This window comes from Medicago sativa, chromosome 1 (assembly GCF_051527215.1).
Source record: "Medicago sativa cultivar Bolivia chromosome 1, Bolivia_mono, whole genome shotgun sequence".
NCBI lineage: Eukaryota > Viridiplantae > Streptophyta > Magnoliopsida > Fabales > Fabaceae > Medicago > Medicago sativa.
The window spans coordinates 50,121,537-50,146,486 of NC_140749.1; the positions used below are offsets into that span (position 1 = coordinate 50,121,537).

Here is a 24,950-nt window from a genome sequence, read left to right on the forward strand (position 1 = left end):
TGAAGAGAGAGAAAGTTAAGAACCTTTTGAGTTTGGGAGCTCCATAGTTACATATACAAGAAAACTTCACAAAACCCTTTAAATCTTCCGGGTCTAATTACATGGGTGTCACCAGGTTTCAATATATCTTGCAAACATCTCTTTGATTATCTGACTGATTATGTTTACTCTTCACGTTTTTATTTATTTATACATTTTTATATTCTCTTATATGTGTGTTCTATTTCCTTGAGAGAGTACTCAAATAGACTCGATGCCAATAGATGGGAAGCAAGACTGGAAAAGAAGAATAATAATAGGAGGCTAATTTTTCACTTGGGAACATTTGGTGAGCTCATTCATCTTAGTTTATCTTATCACTTTATTCAACACGATAATGCAACATATATATGTCCTCATTTTTTTTTAAGGATCATGTCTTCTATTTAATAGGTTTAAATGTGTAATTGGTCCCTGCACTTTTAACAGATTTTGGCATTGGTCCCTGCACTTTTTTTTGTTTGGCATTGATCCCTGCACTTTGTAAAAATATTGGCATTGGTCCCTGCACTTTTTTTTGTTTGGCATTGGTCCCTGCACTTTGTAAAAATATTGGTATTGGTCCCTGCACTTTGAAAAAATATTGGTATTGGTGCCACGTGGCATGAAATGATTGGGACCAATACCAATATTTTTCCAAAGTGCAGGGACCAATACCAATATTTTTACAAAGTGCAGGGACGAATGCCAAACAAAAAAAAGTACAGGGACCAATGCCAATATTTTTACAAAGTGCAGGGACCAATGTCAAACAAAAAAAAGTGCAGGGACCAATGCCAAAATCTGTTGAAAGTGCAGGGACCAATTACACATTTAAACCTATTTAATATTCTTAGGTATTTATAAGAATTCCTAGGTGTTATTTCCATTTAAGTTTCTTATATACTCACCTTTTTTTGAGAGGAATTCTTATACACTCACCTTAGCTACTCGTTGTAATAATATATACATACAGAATTTGGATCCTCTTCTCCTCATTCTCTCTTTTTCACCAAGTTGTATCTATCTCTCTTTAAATTTTAGAGAGAGACACAACTTGATGAAGGAGAGAGAATGAAAGAATGAGGAGCAGGAAAGAATCCAATGTAATACATACACTTTAAGTACTAGGGAATGTGTGTCTCTGTTCGGCTGTTGTTTCCCTCTCTGCTGTTTTGCTGGTGTGTGGCCGCTGTCTTGGCAGTTTGGCATGCTGTTTAGTGGTGCTGTCCCATTCTGGTGTGGTTTGAATGTGAGGCAGGGGTATGCCTGCGTCTTTCGTAGGTATATGTCGGCGTCTAGGTTCTTAACCTGTGTATTTTGGGTTTTTCAGGGGTGTCATTTGGTGTCCCGTATATATGCGACGCCCTCCTTGTATTTTTTTCCCCTTTTTTCCGCGAGTTTTTGGTGCTCGTTGCACTTTCCGCGACAAGAATAAAATTTAGCTATTCAAAAACAAAAAAATGGGAATGTGTGTCCTTGTATAAATTCTATATGAAGCGCGTAGTTGCATTTGTGTAGGAGAAATGCTTACTTGCTCACAAACACTAATAAAAAAGGTTTAGGCACACACTCATAAACGGAAAAAATTAAAAGAGAAAATAATTGCATGAGGTGACTAAATTCTTTTTCATTTATTTTCCCTCATTTATGTGAGTTTGTCCAAACTTTATTTATTTTTGTTTGTGCTCATGTAAGACTTGCTCTTCATGTAGTCCAAACTACAAACCATGGTTTAATATTATGATTGCAATCGCGCATGCTTATCATGTAAGACTTACTTGCACAATGATTATTGTGGCGCGCATTGCGATGTGAAAAAAAATTACTTTGAAAATTATATAAAGTATCCCCAACATACCACTACGGTTGTTACCCCCATATCATAGTTTTAGTTTGCTATGTAAGTACTACTGGTTGGGAGGTGATTGAATTACATAGTTAAAAGAGTTTGTTACAACAGATATGAAGTAAATTGGTATAGGGTTTTGAAATTTTAATTTTTTTGTGTGAAGATTTGAACAAATATGGTCAAAATTGTCTATTGCAATTTCTAGTGCAGTTATGATGCAGTTGTACATGTGATTTCACACCGCCATTGCGGTGCGATGCATTGTAGGGACTACGACATCAACAATATTGCGGATGCATACCGCAATTTAAAACCATGTCCATATGTAGCAATATTATGGTCTAAGTAGCGTGCTGCATAGTTTTTGGATTAAGAAAGAAAATAAAAATTCATTTTCGACTTAGTATTGAATATATTTGTGTAATATGTTACTAGTTGCACAATACTTTCAACTAAAGAAGGTCCATTTTCGACTTAGTATTGCTGCAAATATGCTGGATATTATTGCAAATTTAGTTAAAGATGTATTTACTATTTACACCAAGATATCAGTGTTATATGCAATTTATTATCAGACACTGAGGAAAAAGCTGCTAGAGCATATGATGCAGCAGCAAAGAAACTCAAAGGAGATGATGCAGCCACTCATTTTGGTCCCAATGATTTTGATATTTTCAAATACATGGAAGCATATCATACTGAAAACCAGGAAAATAATCATCCAGCATTGTTGCATCAACATGATGATATCAACTCATCAGCTCCAATTGTACTTTACAATTTCAATAATAATTCAGTTTATGAAGTTGGAAATGATGGAAACAGAAGCATTGCAGATCATTATATGGAACAATAAATATTTGTTGGAACAACCATTATTGGAGTCTCTTCAAACCAAGGAGTGGTAGATAATGCTCCTGCTAGTTCATTTTAAGCTTGTTATAATAAAAAATTCCAGAATATTAATCATATGCTAAATGTTTTGCAGATCAAACAAACAATGATTTTGACATAAGTGGATATCTTGATGTGGAGGATCAGAAGATTAATGGCGTCTAGTTTTCTACTTGACCACAACAATGAAATTTGTTCCTTCGATATAGGAAAATTGATACCTCAAACTTCTAGTTCATTTTTATTATATTTTTGTTTCAATTTTAATTAGATATGAACTTCTACTTGTTGATTTGTGGATTGGTTTTGCATCTGATGTGCCTTTTTTATTATTTGAATTTCAATATTAATTGTTTGTGAAAAATTCTACGTCGATCGTGCTTAAATTTGTAGAGAATTGAATGTGGAGTTTATGGTGGTAGTACTTGAAATTAACCCTAGTTGTCATCATATGTGAATTCAATGAGGATAGGGTTTGTGGTGCCAACATGACACTCTTGATGAAAAAAAATCGTAGACACTTAATCAATAGGTCTTATATTATCAACGTTTTCTTTTAATGACATACAAATATTATCGAAAGGAAGCAAGATGGTACAAATATAGGAAGGAAGTTTCACCGAAGATTCCACATTAATGCAAGAGGTATGTTTACTGTGAACTCGATATATAGTACCCTAGAAACAAATTCTCTCTTATGTTTACTATATCGGGTTCAGTAATTGTATATGATATTGAGAAAATTTTAGGAATGCTACACTCTTTCAAAATTTTGCGTTTTCGGCTCCTTACTAGAGTTAGTTTGTTCAAGAAGGGATATTCGACAGTGTTCAGAAGCCTTCATGTACTTGGTATTGGTTAAGAAGGGAGTAAGAGGATCATCTTTTTGTAAAGTGTGCGCAGTGGCGTTGCGAGGACCCCGGACCAGGGGGTTCAAATATTTTAAGAAAATGACATACTGATTTTACAATTTCTCTCTACGCGGTTTTATATTATGAAATCGTTAAATAATTAACTCATTATCAATGAAGTCGTACTCATCTCTTTTAATATAAGATCTTTTACAAATTTCTAAATAGATTTATTATTTTTCTTTCAAAAATGTAATTTATTATTAATACTATTAATTTGTTTTCTTAATATGTGTAAAATATGTTGTAGGATCTTATAAATAGAGACGGACAAAGTGTATAAATTGTTGTTCAAAATTATAAAGTATTGTATTACATAATATTTGGATTGATTTACCAACAACCTTTTAGCTTTTGGTGGTAATGGCATGCTCAATTGGGCATCTAAAACATTTTTTTTATACGGTGTGTAGTTTTTTTTGCATTTTTAGAATTTCAAAGTTCTTCAAGTATTAATAATAAGGAGAATATAAAATATAATCCAATAATAAGAAAGTGAAGAAAGAAAAAAAACTGAGTTATTCTATCGAAAAGTAAATATAATGATACAAATGCAGTGTCAATAGTCGGTCATCCTTGGCGTAGATCTGTCAAAAACACAGAGGTGCCAAAGTGAGGTTCAAATCTATAAATCCAGGAGGTTCAAATAGTAAGTAAATAAGATTATTAAGGGTAATTCTAGAAACTCAGGGGGTTCATATGAACCCCCTCACTCTTAACTAGCTCCGCCCATGAGTGTGCGTTAGCTGGGGGATTTATGACATTTTAATTGTTTTGCGTTACACAACTTTGTTTCTCTATTGGTATTGTCCTAAAAGGCCCAACCAAATTATCCTTTGGTCGGCGAATAGGATAGCACATTAAAAATATGACATGAAAGCCTAATAAACGAGTCAAGTCCAAGACAACTGAGATGACCACCTCATCTTATCACATGGTTCAACACATAATCTAACCTCCTACACCATATCAGGAGACATCATGTCTCAGAATAACATTCAACACAAAGTAAATGACCATCTACGATGTCTCACAAACCAAGCGCTGACGGGCTTCAGCTACCGTTTTGTATAGTTATTAGTTTAAGAAAAGATTATTAATGAAGGTTGGAGGATGACATGTTTTTCACCGGACCACATCAAAATGAAGGTTGTTCCTTTGATATACGAAAATTGCCATCGCTAGCTTATTTCTAATTCATATTATTTTTGGTTTCAATTTTAATTAGATTTGTTTTTGACAATATCAATTTTAACTATATTCTTTTTTTAGTGGATTGTTGATTAGTTTTCATGTGACACGCCGTCTTTTTCATTTGAATTTCATCATTAATTTTTGGCTTAATTGCATATTTGGTATCTTATGTTTATTTTAGGTTTTAAGTTGGTCTCTTATGTATTAATAGTTTCAAGTTGGCCCAGAACGTTACTCACCTTAAAATAAAATAGTCCCTTCTGTCACTTGAACGTTTAGAGTGAGAATATGAGTGATGTAGTTTAACTTGTTTAGAAAATCAATTTGAAAACATTTTTCAATTTTTTTTTGTTTTATTAAACTCAATATCATGTCGCTATAGGGATTAATTTATTTCAATGTGAGTAATATTTTGGACCAACTTAAAACTTTTAAAACGAGAGGGACCAACTTCAAACTCTTTTTCTTACAGACAGAACTTAAAACTTTTAAAACATGAATGACCACTTGAAATCTAAAATAAACATAAGGGATCAAACATGCAATTAAGCCTTAATTTTTTTTAAGGCAAAACTTCAGCAAGTAATTTCTTGCAGAAAACTCCACATTGTGCTTAAATTTATAGAGAATTGAATGTGGCGTGTTTATGGTACTTGTATATTAGTAACTCTAATTGTCATCATACTCAGATTTAACGAGCATAGTGTTTGTGATTGTACTTTTGATTAAAAAATTAAATGTTTGTTTTGGGAATTGAAAAATACCTAGCTATCAGATCACTTGTTCTTACAAGGTTTCGCAGTACTCTTTTTTTTTTTTTTTGAAAGAACGTTTTGCAGTACTCTTGCAAAAGAGACAAACCAGTCAGCCCATATGATGAACAATGTCCAAACCCATGTCCAATTTTGTGTTAATTTAACACTGATCTACTCAAGGGGTGTGTCTCCACCATAGTCACACGGTTCACAATTCGCTTCGGTACGTGGTACGGGTTCGGGTATGCGGTTCGCAACTTTGAAAGAATTCGGTACGTGAGGGGGTATACAGAGTCGGTACGCTTAGGTTCGTGGTTCAAATATAATAATCGGTATACTATGGATAACAAAATTAATTAATTAAAAATATAAAACAAACAAAGCAAATATATAACATGTTGAACCTCACTGATAAATTATTTTACAAAAATATGAGATATACTAGTTGAACCTCACTGATATGAAAGCATTGAGATATATAAAATGAGCTAAGTCCCACATCGACTACTTAGCAGCATAGAATGAAAAGCTAAAGTTATAAATAGAGCGCCCTCCTAAAGTTATAAATAGAGCGCCCTCCTCGCATATTTGTCGTAGGGTTGAAAGTGCTTCCCATGCCTTCAGTAGGTGGGGCCAGTGAATTCTCTCCCTTCTTTAATGGGTGGGGCCAGCAAATTTTCTCCCTTCTTTAATAGGTGGGGCTCGTGAATTCTCTACTGGCGAGAATTTGTTTTTCTATTAGTTATTTAGTTTAATTTTTGTGTTCTTTTAGTCTTTCGAGCTGGTTCGCTAGATACGTCTTTTTGAACGAATTTCCTTGCGAATTTTAACTCGTAAAAGTACTGCGAACTGGTTTGTGGTTCTCAGGCTCTCAAACGAATTATGTGACTATAGTCTCAACACTGTCAAAGGGTCCTTGCGATGTTATAACTTTTTCAATGACAAGGAATGTTTCTTTAATTAATGTTTCTTTAATTGATTGTTGTCATTCAAAATTTTAAGTATGATTATGTGAACTACTGAGTTTGATGAAAGCATACGTGAATTACATTTTGTGTAATCCGAGTTTGCCTAAGTGTACGCTATTATTCTTGATAGAACTCATAATTAACAGAAATGCATATAAAAGTAAAATGGAAAATAATATTGATTGTGAGAGAAAATAGACCAACTAAATTCTAACTAATCTTACCAACACTACTAGAAAATAGTCATTTAGTGACCGATTTAGAGACCAAAAATAATTGGTCACTGTAGAGACTGATTTTGAGACTGAATTATTGTACGTAGCTTGCAAAACCATTTTTTTTCTTCATTTAATCAAGAAAGCTCCACTAATTTATATCGTCCGAAAACTTCTAAAAGGATTACAATTAACGAAAAATGGAATAGGAGAATGAGATAAGTTAGTTCCCCAAAAAAAAAAAAGGATACATAATTATTGAAAATAAGATAATATTCAACTAAAATGAGACTACCATGTAACATGGGATACAAAAGATAATGTTATAGAATTTGTGGTTTTTGTTGAAGAATGATTATACTCATTGTAGTTTGTTCGTTTCCACACTGGCAAAGGTTCCTAGAACTTTTGCTAACCAATCTTTCCGTGTCAATGTTGTATACTTCCATATACCCATGTTGATGTCGATAGGAAGAAATGAACCAGTAAAGGTGCAGTAGGTTCCTAATGAAAGAAATGTTGCGAGAAAGTTTAGACTCTCTCACATTACATATGCTCTAAGAGCTTGCTAAATTTGTATAGACTCTTGTGAATAATGAGAGGTTGCAAATTTGTGAATAATGATACAGATGCAAGGGTTCCAGATATTCAATCAACACCCTTAAGCTTCCTATCAACGCTTCCTGGCGTCCATGGTATTCTGGAAAAGAGGTACTGAAATCTGTCTATTTATACTTTGAGGAAGAGACTAAATTAATTGATATTCTATAATTAAAGGGATTAGTTTGTTACTTACAACGTAGTGTACATAAATGCTAATTTATTCAATATATGGCTGATTTACTGACTTTCTTCTAGACCAAGTAATAAGATTTTTCAAACATGACCAAATTTTAATAATGACAGATTGGCGGATATATGGTGGGATTCAAAGGATCTCGTCATTCCTCTATGGAAGTTTGCTTCCTGCTTCACCATCAAAACAATGTTAGATTGTAATAACAAAATTTAGTTTGAACTTTCAACTACAATTTTTGTTACATATCAACTGATTAAAATCTACTAGTGTTTCATGTCTTGATTTTTAATGTCACATTTGTGATGAACCAAATTGGCTTAAGAAAGCTAATTTTTTTGTTATGGTTCCCATAAGAAAGCTAAATTTTTTGTTATGGCTTAATAAGTTACATATCAACTGATTACATCTTTATATTTCTCAAGGGAAATTTGTAAGAAATTCAGCTTTTCCACTTCCCTTAGATTCTTTTTCGCAAGGCCAGCCGATAACTTGTAGCTCCCTCAGATTCTGTTTCACAAGGCCAACCGAGAACTTATAGCATATAAGCTAGTATTATCAAAGTAAAACTGTTTCATAACCACCAATCTATCCGCGTTTACATTGTTTCATCAGTGGTTTATATCTTTTTTTCAGATGTGCATTTGAGTTTGTTTATAACTAGATCATAACTACCACTGTTTTCTCGTTTTATACTCCTTATTTAAATTAAAATCATTTTTTATTTTTATTTCTTCAAACCTTATTAACCCTTATAAATCCAAATTAAGCAGTAATGTTAATGACGTGTAGATAGTTTTTTTGTGAAACAATGTTGCACTATAGAAATGCCACCCCTGCCCAATCTGTGTACAACATGCCCAGATGCTATTAGCCAATTTCCAGTCAACCCTACTAGACATTTCAGCAAACACTCAACACTAATTCGAGCATACCATGCCACCTAGCTAATTTAGAATACATATTAACCAAAACTATGCTGCACACACTTCTCAAGAATAAAGCTTGAGGGATGTAAGGTTGGTTTCTTGATGAACAACAAAGTTTGGCTGAAGAGGTTCGGTTGCGGTGATGATCAATTACTCTTGGGGATGGAGGGAGTATATTGCAGTAAGAAAAACAAATTGAGAGGAAATAAAAGAAAGGTAAATGACAGAAAAAGGTGAAAAGTGAGCATGATATGTTTCTTGTGGAAACTAAACAAGCATGTGGGTTCAACAATCCTCTTATTTTTTATGTAAGTTTGTGTCCCACATCGGGCAAATAGAAAGAAACAAGGCACTTTAAGATTATAAAACAAAACCGGACACAAACATGTGAAGGTAACACGTGTTCACTTGCCCCATTGGGCGAAGACCCTTTGGTCAGTTGTCAATTGGAGAGTTGAGATTTTTTTATTTCTTGAGAAACTTGAATTTAAACTTGAATTTATAGAGCAACAGATTAATAGAATAGTTTATTCTATGCATCGGTTTTTGCTTAAATGAATTCAAGAGTCTTAAAAATGAAAAAATCTCATCTTTAATCAATAAATATTTTTCTTTAGGGGTTATTCCATAAACATATATTCTAATTCAATTAACTAAGTTTTAGAGTGTTTTTGCTTAAATGAATTCAAGAGTCTTAAAAATGAAAAAATCTCATCTTTAATCAATAAATATTTTTCTTTAGGGGTTATTCCATAAACATATATTCTAATTCAATTAACTAAGTTTTAGAGTGATAATGAATTTGCAAATTTAGTATTTAGCAATAGCCAGAACACTGCCAAAATTTAGCGGCATGGTCCAGGCCATTTGCAAAGGATTCTCAAATTACTCATAATCCATTCATAGTAAAACTTCTCTATGACAATAACAAAACTGTCATTACCACTGCCAAGTACATAGAAATTAACCATCATTTCCAAAAAACATTGATGATGATTATGATGGTATTATCAGTCTTGAGTCCACTGCCTAGTGCATCCCAGCATAAAACAATTAAACTATAACCCTTTTAAAATATAATTATGAAAACCTAAGATCCAATCTAGACATCAAGAGAGGGGCAGTGCTCGTGATCAGCTCCTATGTTTTAGGAACATACAAAATCATTTGATGTCTCTATCAATTCAATCATTTTAGGGAATTTGTTACTGATTTATATGTTATCTTTTTGGAGGGTATTGTCTCTCCTATTTCTATGCTACTAAAGTAAATATTTTGTCCAAGTTCCCTGTTTAGACTAATCTCCAACACAATTCATGAAAAGTACAATATTTTGCTTCAACTTATTGTCTCGTGATCAAGTTTCCGAAGCTCCATACCATAAAAACAGGCAAAGTTAAGCAACTAAAAAAAATGATAGAACAATCTCTAAACAAACATATTTGTTTCCTCGATCAAATTATACAGTACAACATATGGTCAAAGCCTTTCAACTCTCCTGTGATGATCCCAACGATAATTCTAATCTTCTTCTCTTTCAGGAGCAAGACCACATGGCAGGAGCATTTTCTGCACAAAAGATAGAAATTGTTAAATTAGAATATAAAGTGCTAGGTGTGATTATAGTGTCAGGAATGTTATTCATATTTCAATCAAGTAGTGTAAAATAAAAATTGAATAAATCCATGTGAGATTATAAAGTATCAAGAATGTTATCCATATTTCAATCAATCAAGTAATGTAAAATAAAAATTGAATAAACCCAGGAGTGATAAGGAGGTAATGGGTTCAACTCCCCACACTAACAACAACAGCTAATATTTGTCATTTAAAAAAAAAAAAAATTTGGTTCTCCAAAGATTAGGGTGTCACTACATTCAGCCTCCAAATATTTTTGTCACCACTTTAATCCATATGGATTTTTATAATGTTGAGGAACTTATTTGATGAAAAATTCTTAAGAAGGTAATTAAAATTGAGATTTTACACAAAAACGGAAAGGAGTCAAATCATAAATCGTGCAATTGTTAACACCCATATATGCATACAAATTCATATGCATATAAATAGCATAAGACAGAGAAAATCTTAAATCACATTTAAAATACTTAAGTAAATTAAAATTGGTAAGCATAAGGAAGTCAATAAATGAAGTCTCACAAACTCATAACTTACAGCTTCACAAGTCACAAACAAAACAACTAACAATAGTAAAACAACCAAGAACAACTAATCGTCAACCTCTTCTAGAGAAGGCATATCATGACCACCCTCATGCTCTATAACATAATGTTCAAAGGGACTAGGAGTATTATTTTCCTTCACAATCCATTCATTATTAGATGAGACATCATCAAATTACAACCTTCTTAAACATGTTATTGGTAGTGGGTTGTGAGCTAAACCTCCTCTTAAAAATGTTTTTGGAGCTGTCAACAACACCCTCCACTTCAATGCTTTCTCTTTTTTCAGTAAGTTCTATACAATCACTCCTATTTTCAAGACGTTTTAGGCTTTTTCTTTTAAAGCGAAGGATATTCTTAGCTTGTTTCTATAGCTAAGGACAGGAGAGTGAATAGCAGCATATGCCTCACCAGTAGCAACATGAGAATTTGAAGCCATTTGGTTAACAACCAAAAAACCATATTTCTAAACTAGTTTTCTTCTAACCCGCAAGAAGAAAACAGGTTCTTTTCCTAACCCTAGCATGTGCGTCATACCCGAATCAGAATCGCAAAAACTCCAGAAAGATCAAGATCATTCAATTCAACGATTGACAGTGGCGATTCCACCCAATTTGAACAAAATCTGATTTTTTAGCACTCTTAGTCCCTGAGGGCAAGCAAAGTTGTACAATTGTGTGATTGTATGGTTTAAAAAGTGATTTTGACTACCATGCTTAAGAGAGCTAATAATATGGTAACACTTCAATCAAAAAGGAACTAAACTAGTGACAAAAATCTTTGGAAGACTAAAATGACTTTCAAAGATTTTTGTCACTAGTTTAAGCTCAATTTTCATCAGCATTATTGTTTAAGCTCAATTTCTCCATAACAGAGAAAAGAATTGAAAAATCAGAAAATGACTTTCAAACAATCCCCAAATTGTGGTGCCAAAAAAGAGTCTGAAAAAGTTCTGAGGTTATTATTCCATGCCCCTCTGTTCCCTTCTTAAACTCAAATATTAATATACCTCTCTTTCCCTTCCCTACTGGTAGAAATCTGGTATTTTATTAGAAAGAATGGGGATATGAATCGCAACCCAAAGGCCCCAATTCTCTGTCAAATCGCTTGAACATCTCCTTCTCATCGTATCCTATTATTTCTAAATCACGGTCTGACTCTCTAGCTAAGCCTGCCATTTCCAAATAACCGACCAGAGTTTGGGTACCGACACTCTCCTCGACGCCTATTTACGGCAAACGCTTTAGCATCACAGCAGACTCCTAATCCTCTCCGCTATTTCGCTATTGCCTGCTATGGCAGCACAGCACAGCACTACTGTTGATGTGTAAAAATAAACAAATCAGCCTACTACAAGTTGATGTGTCAAACTGCAATCTTAACCTAACCAAGTTCAATGTTTTGACATCATAAAGTGCGAAAAATAATGTCTATGTTTGATGAAAGAAAATAGTAACGATATAGGCATTGAACATGAATCAAATTGAAAAGTAGTGAATAAAAATTACCTGCATAAAAGTGTAACGCTGTCTACCAATAGATTCGTTTTGAGCAATAGAAAAGTAAGAAAGTAAAGGGTAATGGCCAATATACGAAGCATAGCTATCACGTTGAATATTCACAGCCCATTCAAATCTATTGATATCAGCATGACCAGTTCCAACATATTTAGCTTGCAGATGCTCGAGTTGGGAATTTATGTTAAACCTATCACTCGCCTGCATATTGCCTCTCCAACAAGTCACGAACTGGAACTGAAACGAACAAATCATTAACAAGCTCACTTAGCAAAATAGATATATAACATTTAAGGAAAATGCTAAATATAGCGAATGAAAATTAGTGAAAATATGCGAATGAGTTACAACCATTGATTAAAACTAGTACTAAGCGATTAAATTAATAGTATTTCCCTCTCAAAGTGTGAACCAAGTAACTGTATATTATATGAAAATTGTGGAAGTGTAAGAACTCATAATTAAAAATTGAAAATAACCAAATGAATTAACAAGGATCTAGCATTTACATTTCAAAATAAAATATTAGAATAAGACAACAGTTAGATTCCAAATTATATGTTATATGAATCAGATCAGATTTGTTCTGCAAACAAAGCCAAAAGCTAGTGAAAAATATAAAGAACTCCATATAGAATTATTTTGCAAAAAAGTGTATCAGACAGTCGATAGCCAACGGTAGAAACAGACTTACTCCATCAATTTAAGTCAGAGATGTAGAATATTGATATGTTTGGTTTTACAGTACCTTCACAATATTAGTATCTCACAACTAACTACATTGGTGGACATTGATGAGTGATGACTTATAAGGAGAGACACCGAAGCCTAACCAAACAGGGAAGGAAAAATGCAGCTCAGTTTCAACACTAACACCTAGCATCTCTACTTCTCTCGTTAATTGTCTCAACTTTTTGTTTTACCACAACCTTTCTTTCTTTTATATAAATCACCTTTCTTCACTACCTTCTTGCCTATGAAGCACGGACACTCCTCGGATTAGGCGTGTCCCGGTATCGAACACGTGTTGTGTCCGACACCGACACATGTAATTACACTAAATTATGCAATTTTCTCAAATTATTAGCGATGTCGGCGTGTCGAACACGTGTTGTGTCCGACACCGACACATGTAATTACACTAAATTATGCAATTTTCTCAAATTATTAGCGATGTCGGCGTGTCAGTGTCTGTGATGTGTCCGGTGTTCGTGTTCGTGTTCGTGTTCGTGGTCGTGCTTCATATCTTCTTGCTCTGTAACAAACAACTCCGTATTCTCTCTTAAATCTCTTCACCCTCTATCACAACCAATCTCTCCTTAAGCCTTCACTTCTCTAACTTTTCCTTATTGTTCACATCACATTGTTAACATTCAAACTATATTTTAATTTTGTCACCATAATTATTCAGGGTTTGGCAGGGGACTTTGTAGCTTTGGTATCCTTCTCAAAGGGTAAATGGGAAAATCAAGTTAAATCAATATCTTCGATGGCTTATGAAAATAAGCTGAAAACAGCTTATGAACATGTCATAAGCTGTTTTCATAAGTTCTTGGCAAACAACTTATGGCAGTATATAAGAGCAAATACATCGATTCAAACACTACCAAAACCTACAAAATCTCCATAAAATAAAATCACTTTTCATTACAAGTAAAAGTAGTTCTTATTCTTAAAACCTAACATGTTATAGTAAAAACAAATCAAAAAATAAAAGATAAATTATGAAATTGAACCACCCTATTTGATTGAATCATGGCATAGAAAGTAAAAACGGAAGAAAAGTGAAATTTGGAATTTGACTTACAGTTACGGATGAACAGTGCTGCGATTTGGGAACGGTGAAGAACAGAGGGATTTGGTTCAGCTTCAATCGGTGAAGAATGAGTGATGTTTTTATTAGCAAAATCAGGGTTGAGATTGTAACCGTATAATATCAAGCACTTGTTAAAGAAAATGTAAATCATTTTTGGATTTGTGCTTTTTATGTTTTTGATCTTTTTTTTGGTGATCGGTGTTCGAACCCTGAACATTGCATATGCATTGTCAACTTTTCCATATAGCTAACTTCACAAGACTTATGTTTTTGATCTTTATCTATACTATCTATACTATATATAAAGAAAACTACCCCTTTCAGCACACCTTTGGGTTGGACGTTTCTTTCCAAAAATATCCTTAATATTAAATACAAATAGCCAATTATAAAATAACATGTGGATTAATAATCAATGTCACTAATCGTCACCGGTAACTTTCTTTTACCACCGTTAACAACAGATCAAACTCACAAAAAGTTTAAAAATTATATTTGGATTCTTTATGTCTCTTCTCATGAATTCAAATCGATCCAGAATTCATCATAGTACCCTCTGATCACGTTCCAAGGCTAACGAACTTGATTAATACTTCTTTAGCACCATTGAATGGAATATTTTTAAGGTCCACTTCATGAATTGAATATCTTTCTGTTTTATGCAATTTACTTTCCGCCAACATTACAATTCAAGCTTTGTTTTTACTTTTTTTTGTTAGAAGAATGAATGAATCAGAATTTGAGAAAATCAAAGTTGAACAATAATCACTTATGAAAAAAAAAAAATCCAAAGTTTATGTTTTTTCCTGCTTTATTTCTCACGACTCATTGAGTTTTTTTAATTTTTTTTAAACAAAAATAATAGCCGATGAGGATTGGACTATAAATCCTCTAAAAAAAATTAGTAACAAACGTGAGCAAAAAATATTATTAAAGATTGGACTTTAAATCCTCTAAAAAAACATTAGTAACAAACATGAGCAAAAAATAATGTTAAACATTAGACTTTAAATCCTCTAATAAAAGATTAGTAACAAACAAGTTAAACATTAGACTTTAAATCCTCTAATAAAAGATTAGTAACAAACGTGAGTAAAAAAAAAGATTAGTAACAAACTAAGCAAAAAATAATGTTAAAAATTGTACTTTAAATTCTCTGATAAAAATATTAGTAACAAACGTGAGCAAAATATTATGATTCAAAATCTTTTAGAAAAAGATTTGTTAGCACTACATTAAATGGGCTATAAATCCTCTAAAAAAATAATAGTAACAAACGTGAGCAAAAAATATTGTTAAAGATTGAACTTTAAATCCTCTAAAAAAATATTAGTAACAAACATGAGCAAAAAATAATGTTAAATATTAGACTTTAAATCTTCTAATAAAAGATTAGTAACAAACGTGAGCAAAAAAAAAGATTAGTAACAAACATGAGAAAAAAAATAATGTTAAAAATTGGACTTTAAATCCTCTAATAAAAATATTATTAATAAACGTGAGCAAAATATTATGATTCAAAATCTTTTAGAAAAAGATTTGTTAGCACTATATTAAAAATATTAATAAGTAGGGTTCTCACAGTTCATAGTTCATTCCCGCATTGTTTAGTTTTTCTCAACCTCTCTCCGTCCTCTGCATCAGAATTCATAATTAACCTGTAAGTTTTTTTTTTCTTTTATGTTACAACTAATCAAAGTTTATTAATTTTATGGATTATTTGACTTTGCTGGTTTATAAGTGATTATGATTCAAATTATTTACGATTAATTTTAAGAATTATTTGACTTTGCTGGTTTATAATTGCTTATACAAACTATGATAGTGTGCTTTTTTTTTTTTTATCTATAAGCACACCTTTGGGTTGGACGTTTCTTTCCAAAAATATCCTTAATATTAAATACAAATAGCCAATTATAAAATAACATGTGGATTAATAATCAATGTCACTAATCGTCACCGGTAACTTTCTTTTACCACCGTTAACAACAGATCAAACTCACAAAAGTTTAAAAATTATATTTGGATTCTTTATGTCTCTTCTCATGAATTCAAATCGATCCAGAATTCATCATAGTACCCTCTGATCACATCTCATCACCTCTAAAAAATTAGAAAGTTGGCTCACGAACTTGATTAATACTTCTTTAGCACCATTGAATGGAATATTTTTAAGGTCCACTTCATGAATTGAATATCTTTCTGTTTTATGCAATTTATTTTCCGCCAACATTACAATTCAAGCTTTGTTTTTACTTTTTTTTTGTTAGAAGAATGAATGAATCAGAATTTGAGAAAATCAAAGTTGAACAATAATCACTTATGAAAAAAAAATCCAAAGTTTATGTTTTTTCCTGCTTTATTTCTCACGAGTCTGTGAGTTTTTTTAATTTTTTTTTTAAACAAAAATAATAGCCGATGAGGATTGGACTATAAATCCTCTAAAAAAAATTAGTAACAAACGTGAGCAAAAAATATTGTTAAAGATTGGACTTTAAATCCTCTAAAAAAATATTAGTAACAAACATGAGCAAAAAATAATGTTAAACATTCGACTTTAAATCCTCTAAAAAAATATTAGTAACAAACATGAGCAAAAAATAATGTTAAACATTAGACTTTAAATCCTTTAATAAAAGATTAGTAACAAACGTGAGTAAAAAAAGAAAGATTAGTAACACACTAAGAAAAAAATAATGTTAAAAATTGTACTTTAAATCCTCTGATAAAAATATTAGTATAACAAACGTGAGCAAAATATTATGATTCAAAATCTTTTAGAAAAAGATTTGTTAGCACTATATTAAATGGGCTATAAATCCTCTAAAAAAATAATAGTAACAAACGTGAGCAAAAAATATTGTTAAAGATTGAACTTTAAATCCTCTAAAAAAATATTAGTAACAAACATGAACAAAAAATAATGTTAAACATTAGACTTTAAATCCTTTAATAAAAGATTAGTAACAAACGTGAGCAAAAAAAATGATTAGTAACAAACATAAGAAAAAAAATAATGTTAAAAATTGGACTTTAAATCCTCTAATAAAAATATTAGTAATAAACGTGAGCAAAATATTATGATTCAAAATCTTTTAGAAAAAGATTTGTTAGCACTATATTAAAAATATTAATAAGTAGGGTTCTCACAGTTCATAGTTCATTCCCGCATTGTTTAGTTTTTCTCAACCTCTCTCCGCCCTCTGCATCAGAATTCATAATTAACCTGTAAGTTTTTTTTTTCTTTCATGTTACAACTAATCAAAGTTTATTAATTTTATGGATTATTTGACTTTGCTGGTTTATAAGTGATTATGATTCAAATTATTTACGATTAATTTTAAGAATTATTTGACTTTGCTGGTTTATAGTTGCTTATACAAACTATGATAGTGTGCTTTTTTTTTTTTTATCTATAAGCACACCTTTGGGTTGGACGTTTCTTTCCAAAAATACCCTTAATTTTAAATACAAATAGACAATTATAAAATAATACGTGGATTAGTAATCCATGTCACTAATCGTCACCGTTAGCCCTCTTTTACCTCTGTTAACCAAAGATCAAACTCACAAAAAAACTAGCACATAACAACAACTCATGTTACTTTTTTATCAGCGCTTTTATGTTGTACATCTGTGTTGTTCCCCTCAATACAACCGACAAAGATTGTCAAGTATTTTCATATCCCTTCCACAAACAACAGTATTTCATATTATTTTATTGATATAAATTACTCATCCTTAGTCTTTGATCAATTGTAAAATGTAACAAACGTGAGTAAAAAATAATGGAAAAGATTGGACTTTAAATCCTCTAAAAAAAATATTAGTAACAAACGTGAGCAAAAAATAATGTTAAATATTGGAATTTAAATCCTTTAAAAAATAATTAGTAACAAACGTGAGCAAAAAATATTGTTAAAGATTGGACTTTAAATCCTCTAAAAAAAGATTAGTAATAGACGTGAGCAAAAAATATTGTTGAAGATTGGACTATAAATTCTCTAAAAAAAAGATTAGTAACAAACGTGAGCAAAAAATAATGTTAAAGATTGGACTTTAAATCCTCTAAAAAAAGATTAGTAACAAATGTGAGAAAGAAATAATGTTAAAGATTGAACTTTAAATACTCTAAAAAATATATTAGTAACAAACGTGAGCAAAAAATATTGTTAAATATTGAACTTTAAATCCTCTAGAAAAAAATATTAGTAACAAACGTGAGCAAAATATTATGTTAAAGATTGGACTTTAAATCCTCTAAAAAAATATTAGTAACAAATGTGAGCAAAAATTAATTTTAAAGGCAGACCATTCCCAATGTCGGAATCTATCTTCCACGACATGTTTTCAGTCATGGTCAATTATATGTAGCTTTATCGAGATAAATTTCTCAAAATTCAACAAAAGTTCTCATTAATGAGGGTAAAATAGAAGGAGAAGATGGAGACTTTACGAAAAATGTAGTTTTTAAGGATATTCTTTTATCGCAATCATAACAATGTTTCTTTTACATAAAAGGTCATTTATACATTTATGTTATGATGTTACTAATTACTATTAGAATAAACAATAAAAGATCATTATTTTTTCTTTATTTTATATGCAGACAAACTAAAATATGTTGAGTTCATAACTAACTGTTATATAACTTGACAATATTTTGTTTATAAATCAATATATCAATAATTTCCATTAATATTTAAAAATTTAAAAAATTTAATCAAAATTATACAAACAAACATAATAAAATAATCACATGCGTTAGCGCAGTAGAAAGAGCGGACAGACGGGCACGATAGTGCCCGTCTTTCCGCTAGTAAATATAATTTTTTGTTTGCCTCTTTAAAAAATTTCGTTCAACTTTTTAGTCTTTTAAAAAATTTCATTTTTATTTTTGTCCCCTATTTTAAAGTAAACTTATATGTAGAATTCATATTTTTAAATAAAAAATTTTCAGAAAAATTTATAATATTATTAGAATCTCTCCCAAAAAAATTTTGATTTTATTAACAAAATAAATTAAATATGAATTTTTATTTTTTTTGCAGTTAAAAATTCATACTTGCGGTTGTGGTTAAAAATTCATATTTAATTTATGTTTTGTTAAAAATTCTATTTTTTTGGGAGTGATTTAATACGATATTCTACACATTTATGCACAATTTCATTAAAAAAAAAATACAAAAATTGACTTAAAAATAAAGACCAAAAGTAGTGATTGCAGGGTCGTTGTAAGAGACCTGCAGACACTCCGACGCTCAAGTCAGTAAGAGATCTGAATGAGGGTTTAGAGAGATGATATATTCTACCTTGGGGACTGCCAAGAGTCCCCTTGTTTGCAGGGTCGTTGTAAGGCACACATGTGCTCGCGCGGTTACGAACTCGTAGGAAATATAACCGTCGAGGAGAGATTCGCAGGAGCCATGACGGTGACCGTTATCGTTCGTTTGAACTAGTCAAAATATTGCAAAGAAAGTATTTTGTCCAAAATTCCGTCCCAGATTTCAACTGGGACGGAAATTTACACTACTGTGCGATGGAAATTTTCGTCCCAAATCAATGTTTTTCTTGCGGTGGGTCAACGTAGGTTAACTCACATTAGGGTTATTTTAGGAAGTTTGAGTTTGAGGATGCTTACCAAAATTGAGTTTGCGTAAACTTAAGTGAGCAAAGTTGTGTAAATTGAGTTTGCTTAAGTGTACTCATTATTATTCTTTATAGAACTCATAATTAAGAGAAAAGTATAGAAAAGTGAAATGAAAAATATTAACATTTAAGCAATGTATACTTGATTGTGAGAGAAGTGTAGTTCTACTTGAGGCTTATATGGGAAAATAGATCAACTAACTCCTAACTAATCTAAATAACATGTAAGTAACTCTTATATCTCTAATAGCATCCCACAAGCTAGAAGATATTAACATTTCCTGCAACTTGGGAAATACAAAAAAGAAATGCCTAAACACATCGACAAAGAAAAATATGAAATGTTTAAATACACCAACTAAAAAATGTTTGTTCATCAAATTTTTTATGGAGATAAACTAAAATGTCAATTAGGCTAAAATGAAAGAAGGGTACACTCTCAACACCAATGTAGTTAAGTAGAAGGGTCTAATTCTCTCTATAACATAACAATCACATTTTTGGTTTCTGCAGAGAAAAAAATTTAACATTTATATCGTCTGAAAACTTCTAAAAGAGGATTACTATCAATGAAAAATGGAAGGAGGATGAGACAAGTTAGTTCCCCAAAAAATAAAGGACATGAAATTAATGAAAAAAAATTCAACTAAAATGAGACTACCATGTAACATGGGATACAAAAGATAATGTTATAGAATTTGTGGTTTTTGTTGAAGAATGATTAATATACTCATTGTAGTTGGTTGTTCCCACACTGGCAAAGGTTCCTAGAACTTTTGCTAATCAATCTTTATGTCCAATGTCATACCTTCCTCAATGACAAACCACACATCATTACCTTGAAAGCCAAAAGGTAACTTGTATACTTCCATATACCCATGTTGCTGCCGATAGGAAGAAATGAAGCAGTAAAGGTGCAGTAGGTTCCTTATGAAAGAAATGTTGTCAAAGATCATGTTTAAATATTTTTTTATGAACAAATCAAAATGGGATATTATAAACAAATAGTGAGTCGCTCCGCACAAGGCGTGCTGAAAGTGAAACACTAAGCAAAGTACAATGTCACAGTTTGCACCTAGCAAAGAGGCACAAGAGAGCTACATCTATAAAAATTACAGTGACCCTCATACAAAGAAGTGGGTGACAACACCTATCATGTTAACAAAAACAAAAGATGATTGACACTACAAGAATTTTGGTTATTACTGGTGGAAATAATCCCCCAGTAATGCAAAAAATCCCTCAGTAATACGCATTACTGGCGGATTCGAGTCCCTCAGTAATATGAGCGTCAGAAATGTTACTGGCGGAATTTTCCCTCAGTAATGGGGAGGTAGTTTTGACAAAGCATTACTGAGGGATTATTCCGCCAGTAATTACTGACGGATTGCAATCCGACAGTAATTACTGACGGAATAATCCCTCAGTAATGCTTTGTCAAAACCACCTTTACATTACTGAGGGAAAATTCCGCCAGTAATGATTATGCAGATTTGCTTTACTGACGGAAATTTCCGCCAGTAATGTACTTTACACTTTTTTTTTATTCCATTCCCTCTTTTTATTTTAATTAAAGAAATAAATTAAATAACACAAATAAATTAAGGAAATAAAATTTAAAAAGACACATTAATTAAACGACGTATCATCATAATTTCATATAATTTATATAGAGTTTTCGTACAAAATTATAAATATTTCAATAATATTCATATAACACAAATAATATTCATTCTTAATTACTTGTTGCTGTGAGCCTAAGCTGAAGGTGGTTTGAGTTCCATCAAGTAGAGGTTGTGAACATGACTTGATTGCAGCATGTAGCTCCTTAAGATGTCCCCATTTTGGTTGTCTAACCAAACCTGGTTACCTTAGCATAGTCAGTCACATAACAATGGTTCAATATTTGCAATTTTCTCAGATAGAGAAAATAAAAAACCATACCATATTCATCCAGTGGAGCCTCATCATAATAAGTTGTTATTATGAAAGCAGAGGCCAATCTATCAAAATTGGTTCCTCCATGGTACTGCATCAAATCCGTCAAGTGAGTTACCAAGAAAAATAAGCAGAAATTCAGCTAAGTTGAAAATAAAGGAGGAGCAATTATAGACAGTGATGATACCATGTAATAATTGACATAACTTCCTTTCTTTGCTATGAACAAGGCAACATTATAGGCAATGTCTGAAGCTGATCTCAAGTATGGTGCTCCACCAAAAGCTTGTAAACTATTAATTCAAACGTTAAGTAAATGACATTAGTCTAGTAAGATAAGATAATTTGCTAACTAAAACTCACACTTAAGAAAAACGGAGGTTTTGGAATTTGTAATGTAAAATTGCACAATAACATACAAACTAGTCCAATTCTCTGTCCAAAGTGAAGGGTTGTTAGGTGAGTTTGGCCCCTTAAATGTTCTCCCACATTGCATGCCATTGCATGCGTTGATCTGCATATTATATACATAAGTTATTCATGTGTTCTTCTAAACGATTCGACGACCGACAATATAAGATAGAGGGAGTGTGTTAAATCCATCCATGATAAATAACCACTTGATTGAACTTCATCATGTATATTACCTATAATTCAGTTGCATAAGGTGCAATTAACTTCTGCTGTTCTGCATCTCAATTTTTTTTAGAAAAACTCATTTAATTTCTCCATAAACTCCTACAAAAATTGTGAGAACTTTTTTCCTAAGTGAAAAAACCATTAACTTATTTTAACTGAGAAGTTCTGACAGTCACAAGATAGAAGGTAACTGAAACTCGAACAAATTACCTTAACCAAGGTAGGTCGAACGGCAGATGAACATAGCAAAGATTCCTTCTGAAATCTCTCTTCAAAACCTGCAGCAAGAAGCAATGTTAGAACGCAGAAATAAAACAATAGCATACTCATAACGAGGTCAGATTGCTTTGAGATGACCTTCATCTTACATGAACATACAGAATCAGTTGATGAATTAGACAGTAGAAATTTACTTGCTAGCGATAAAAAAAAACCTAAATTCCATATAAAACTAAATGTAAATAAATCACTGACAGCAAAATAGTAAATTATGTCTATCTGATGAATAGCATCACTTGGCAAGCAGGACATCTCGGTTTTACAAATACAAGAAGACACAATCAATTTGCTTCAAAGTCCAAACATCACCATACAGATCACCACAACATTCCACCTTCTAATACAGATTAACTTTGTATTTAAATAGTGAACAAAACAACTGAAATGTTACATTTTGATAGGCTAGAACCAAATGTAACCTTATCATGGCTCAATATTCAGCCATATCACATTGCAATTTAAACAGACTCATACCATCCTAAAATATCAAGCCTAACTCAACTTTACAAAACCAACTTCTAAGGTTAGCACTAATGAACTCATATCTTATCTAATGTGGGACTCATAACATGATGAGCAAGGCAAACAAACATGTTATTGAAAGAATAAAAGAACACTAAAATAATTAATAAGGGAAGGGGAAACAATTACTGACCTTCCTTCAGGGGAAGATTTCATCCTTTGAAGAACCCTTTCAAAGGCAGGCTTTCCAGTTGTTTCACCAAGAGCTGCTATCAAATCAGCTCTTCGTGGATCCAAAAGTGCTCCAACTGCAGAACCTAATGCCACAGCTGCCTGCTGCCATGTCTTCAGCTTGATTGTACCGCCTCCCACCATTCCAACTACTTTGTAAAATCTGATCATAACAGAACCTTATTATTACCATTCATTCACGGAATTCAGAATTGAAGGAAATTACATTCAAATTTCACGTTACCTTACAAGTTACAACAATTAGGGTTTGTAGAGAGAGATGGATGGAGATAGCTCTCTAAACAAAAGAATCAATACAGAAGATGGAGGAGGATGCGGCGGTGATGGATGGAGAAGGAGGATAGTGGTCGCGGTTTGCCGGCGGTGGTGTGGTGGTGGATGTTGTTCATCGATCTCGGATTTGCTTTGGCTGGGAGAAGAAAAAAGAGGAACGCGCATCAGATGAAAGAGAGAGGGGAAGAGGAGATGAAATTGAATTGGTAATATTCATATTAATAAAAGGCATTGTATTACTAGCGGATTTGATTCATTACTGACGGATTAATTGCTTCAATTACTGGCGGAATTTGCGTATTACCGACGGATTCGAATGCAACATTATTACTGGCGGATATGTTGCATTAGTGGCGGAATATTTAATCCGTTATATTATTACTGTCGGATTTATATCCCTCAGTAACGCAAAGGCATGTGTGTTTACATTACTGGCGGTATATTGCATTACTGGCGGAATATTTAATCCGTTATACTATTACTGTCGGACATATATCCCTCAGTAACGCAAACACATGTGTGTTTACATTATTGGCGGAATATTTCCGCCAGTAATACATCGTAGGTTCTTTATTGATATTACTGGCGGATTTATCCGTCAGTAACGTTATTGAGGGTTTTTTTGATGTTATTGGAGGTTTATTCCGCCAGTAATTACTGAGGGTCTGAATCCCCCAGTAATGCTATTTTGAATTGGTTAGTATATTGAAGAATTCTTGTAGTGTGATTTGTTTTCAACCATAAAAAGGAATTCAGCTTCACTATATCAACGAGAGCAACAGGACCACACTTTTGAAGATCATGTTTAAATATGCATATTGCACTAAGAAAAAGAAACTGCGAGGAAATAATAGGTGAAAAGTGAGCATAAGTTTTTGTAAAATAAACTAGCAAGTTGGTACATGTTAACATAATAATTTTCCCAAGTAAGTTGAAGTATGAAAATGAAATGAAGGAAACAAGTTTAGACTCTCTCACATTACATATGCTGTAAGAGCTTGCTAAATTTCGTATTACCACATTTCTTTTAAGTCCCACATCGAGCATTAAGAGAGAAACAGTGAAATTGTGGAATATAAAACCAGAAGCAGCAAGAGTTACCCACATGGAATATTAATCTTTTACCATTGCTGTCAACATGAAGTTGAGAGATCAATAACCTATATGGACATCTTGACTGGATAGAGATAGATTAATAAAATAAAAATTACTCTAGTAACTTTTTCTTATTCTATTTGTCTTTTTTCTCTTTTCAATTTCTATGTCCTATAATGTTGATATTTTTACCTTTTTTTTTTTTTTTTTTTTTGTTTTGGAAACAAAGGGGCCTTTGCCCGAAAAAAGAGAAAATTAAACAGAGATACTCTAGTGATTGCTATCTCCATAACATGCTAACACCAGAGATCTTAG

General features: G+C 32.1%; 1 protein-coding gene and 1 long non-coding RNA gene across 5 annotated transcripts; both read right to left on the reverse strand.

Annotated features, from left to right (window-relative positions):
* Window positions 1-9,845: 9,845 nt before the first annotated feature.
* On the reverse strand, window positions 9,846-14,200 carry LOC146955112 (uncharacterized protein At4g14342-like). 3 transcript variants are annotated; one of them, XM_085720081.1, is made up of 3 exons: window positions 14,040-14,200; window positions 12,224-12,469; window positions 9,846-10,101 (listed from the first exon to the last, which is right to left on the reverse strand). In XM_085720081.1, the coding sequence occupies exons 2-3, from the start codon at window positions 12,437-12,439 to the stop codon at window positions 10,054-10,056; spliced, it is 264 nt and encodes an 87-aa protein (XP_085576207.1). In that variant the 5' UTR covers window positions 12,440-12,469; window positions 14,040-14,200; the 3' UTR covers window positions 9,846-10,053. The 3 variants fall into 3 exon arrangements, with proteins under 3 accessions (XP_085576207.1, XP_085576219.1, XP_085576213.1); XM_085720093.1 differs by having other exon boundaries at window positions 12,224-12,463; window positions 14,040-14,154; XM_085720087.1 differs by having other exon boundaries at window positions 14,054-14,134.
* Window positions 14,201-21,326: 7,126 nt separating this feature from the next.
* On the reverse strand, window positions 21,327-23,424 carry LOC146955113 (uncharacterized). Of its 2 annotated transcripts, XR_015008002.1 has the most exons (6): window positions 23,209-23,424; window positions 22,485-22,552; window positions 22,055-22,149; window positions 21,823-21,928; window positions 21,642-21,726; window positions 21,327-21,559 (listed from the first exon to the last, which is right to left on the reverse strand). It is a non-coding gene; the product is annotated as an uncharacterized LOC146955113 (long non-coding RNA). The 2 variants fall into 2 exon arrangements; XR_015008008.1 differs by lacking the exons at window positions 22,485-22,552; window positions 23,209-23,424 and adding an exon at window positions 22,283-22,375.
* Window positions 23,425-24,950: the final 1,526 nt, after the last annotated feature.

Bases quoted from the DNA above. Each gene is read 5' to 3' on its own strand.
- LOC146955112 (XM_085720081.1), bottom strand. From the start codon at position 12,439: ATGCAGGCGAGTGATAGGTTTAACATAAATTCCCAACTCGAGCATCTG. The intron at 10,102-12,223 runs GTAATTTTTATT...TCTTTTGTGCAG, and splicing joins AGCGTTACACTTTTATGCAG to AAAATGCTCCTGCCATGTGG.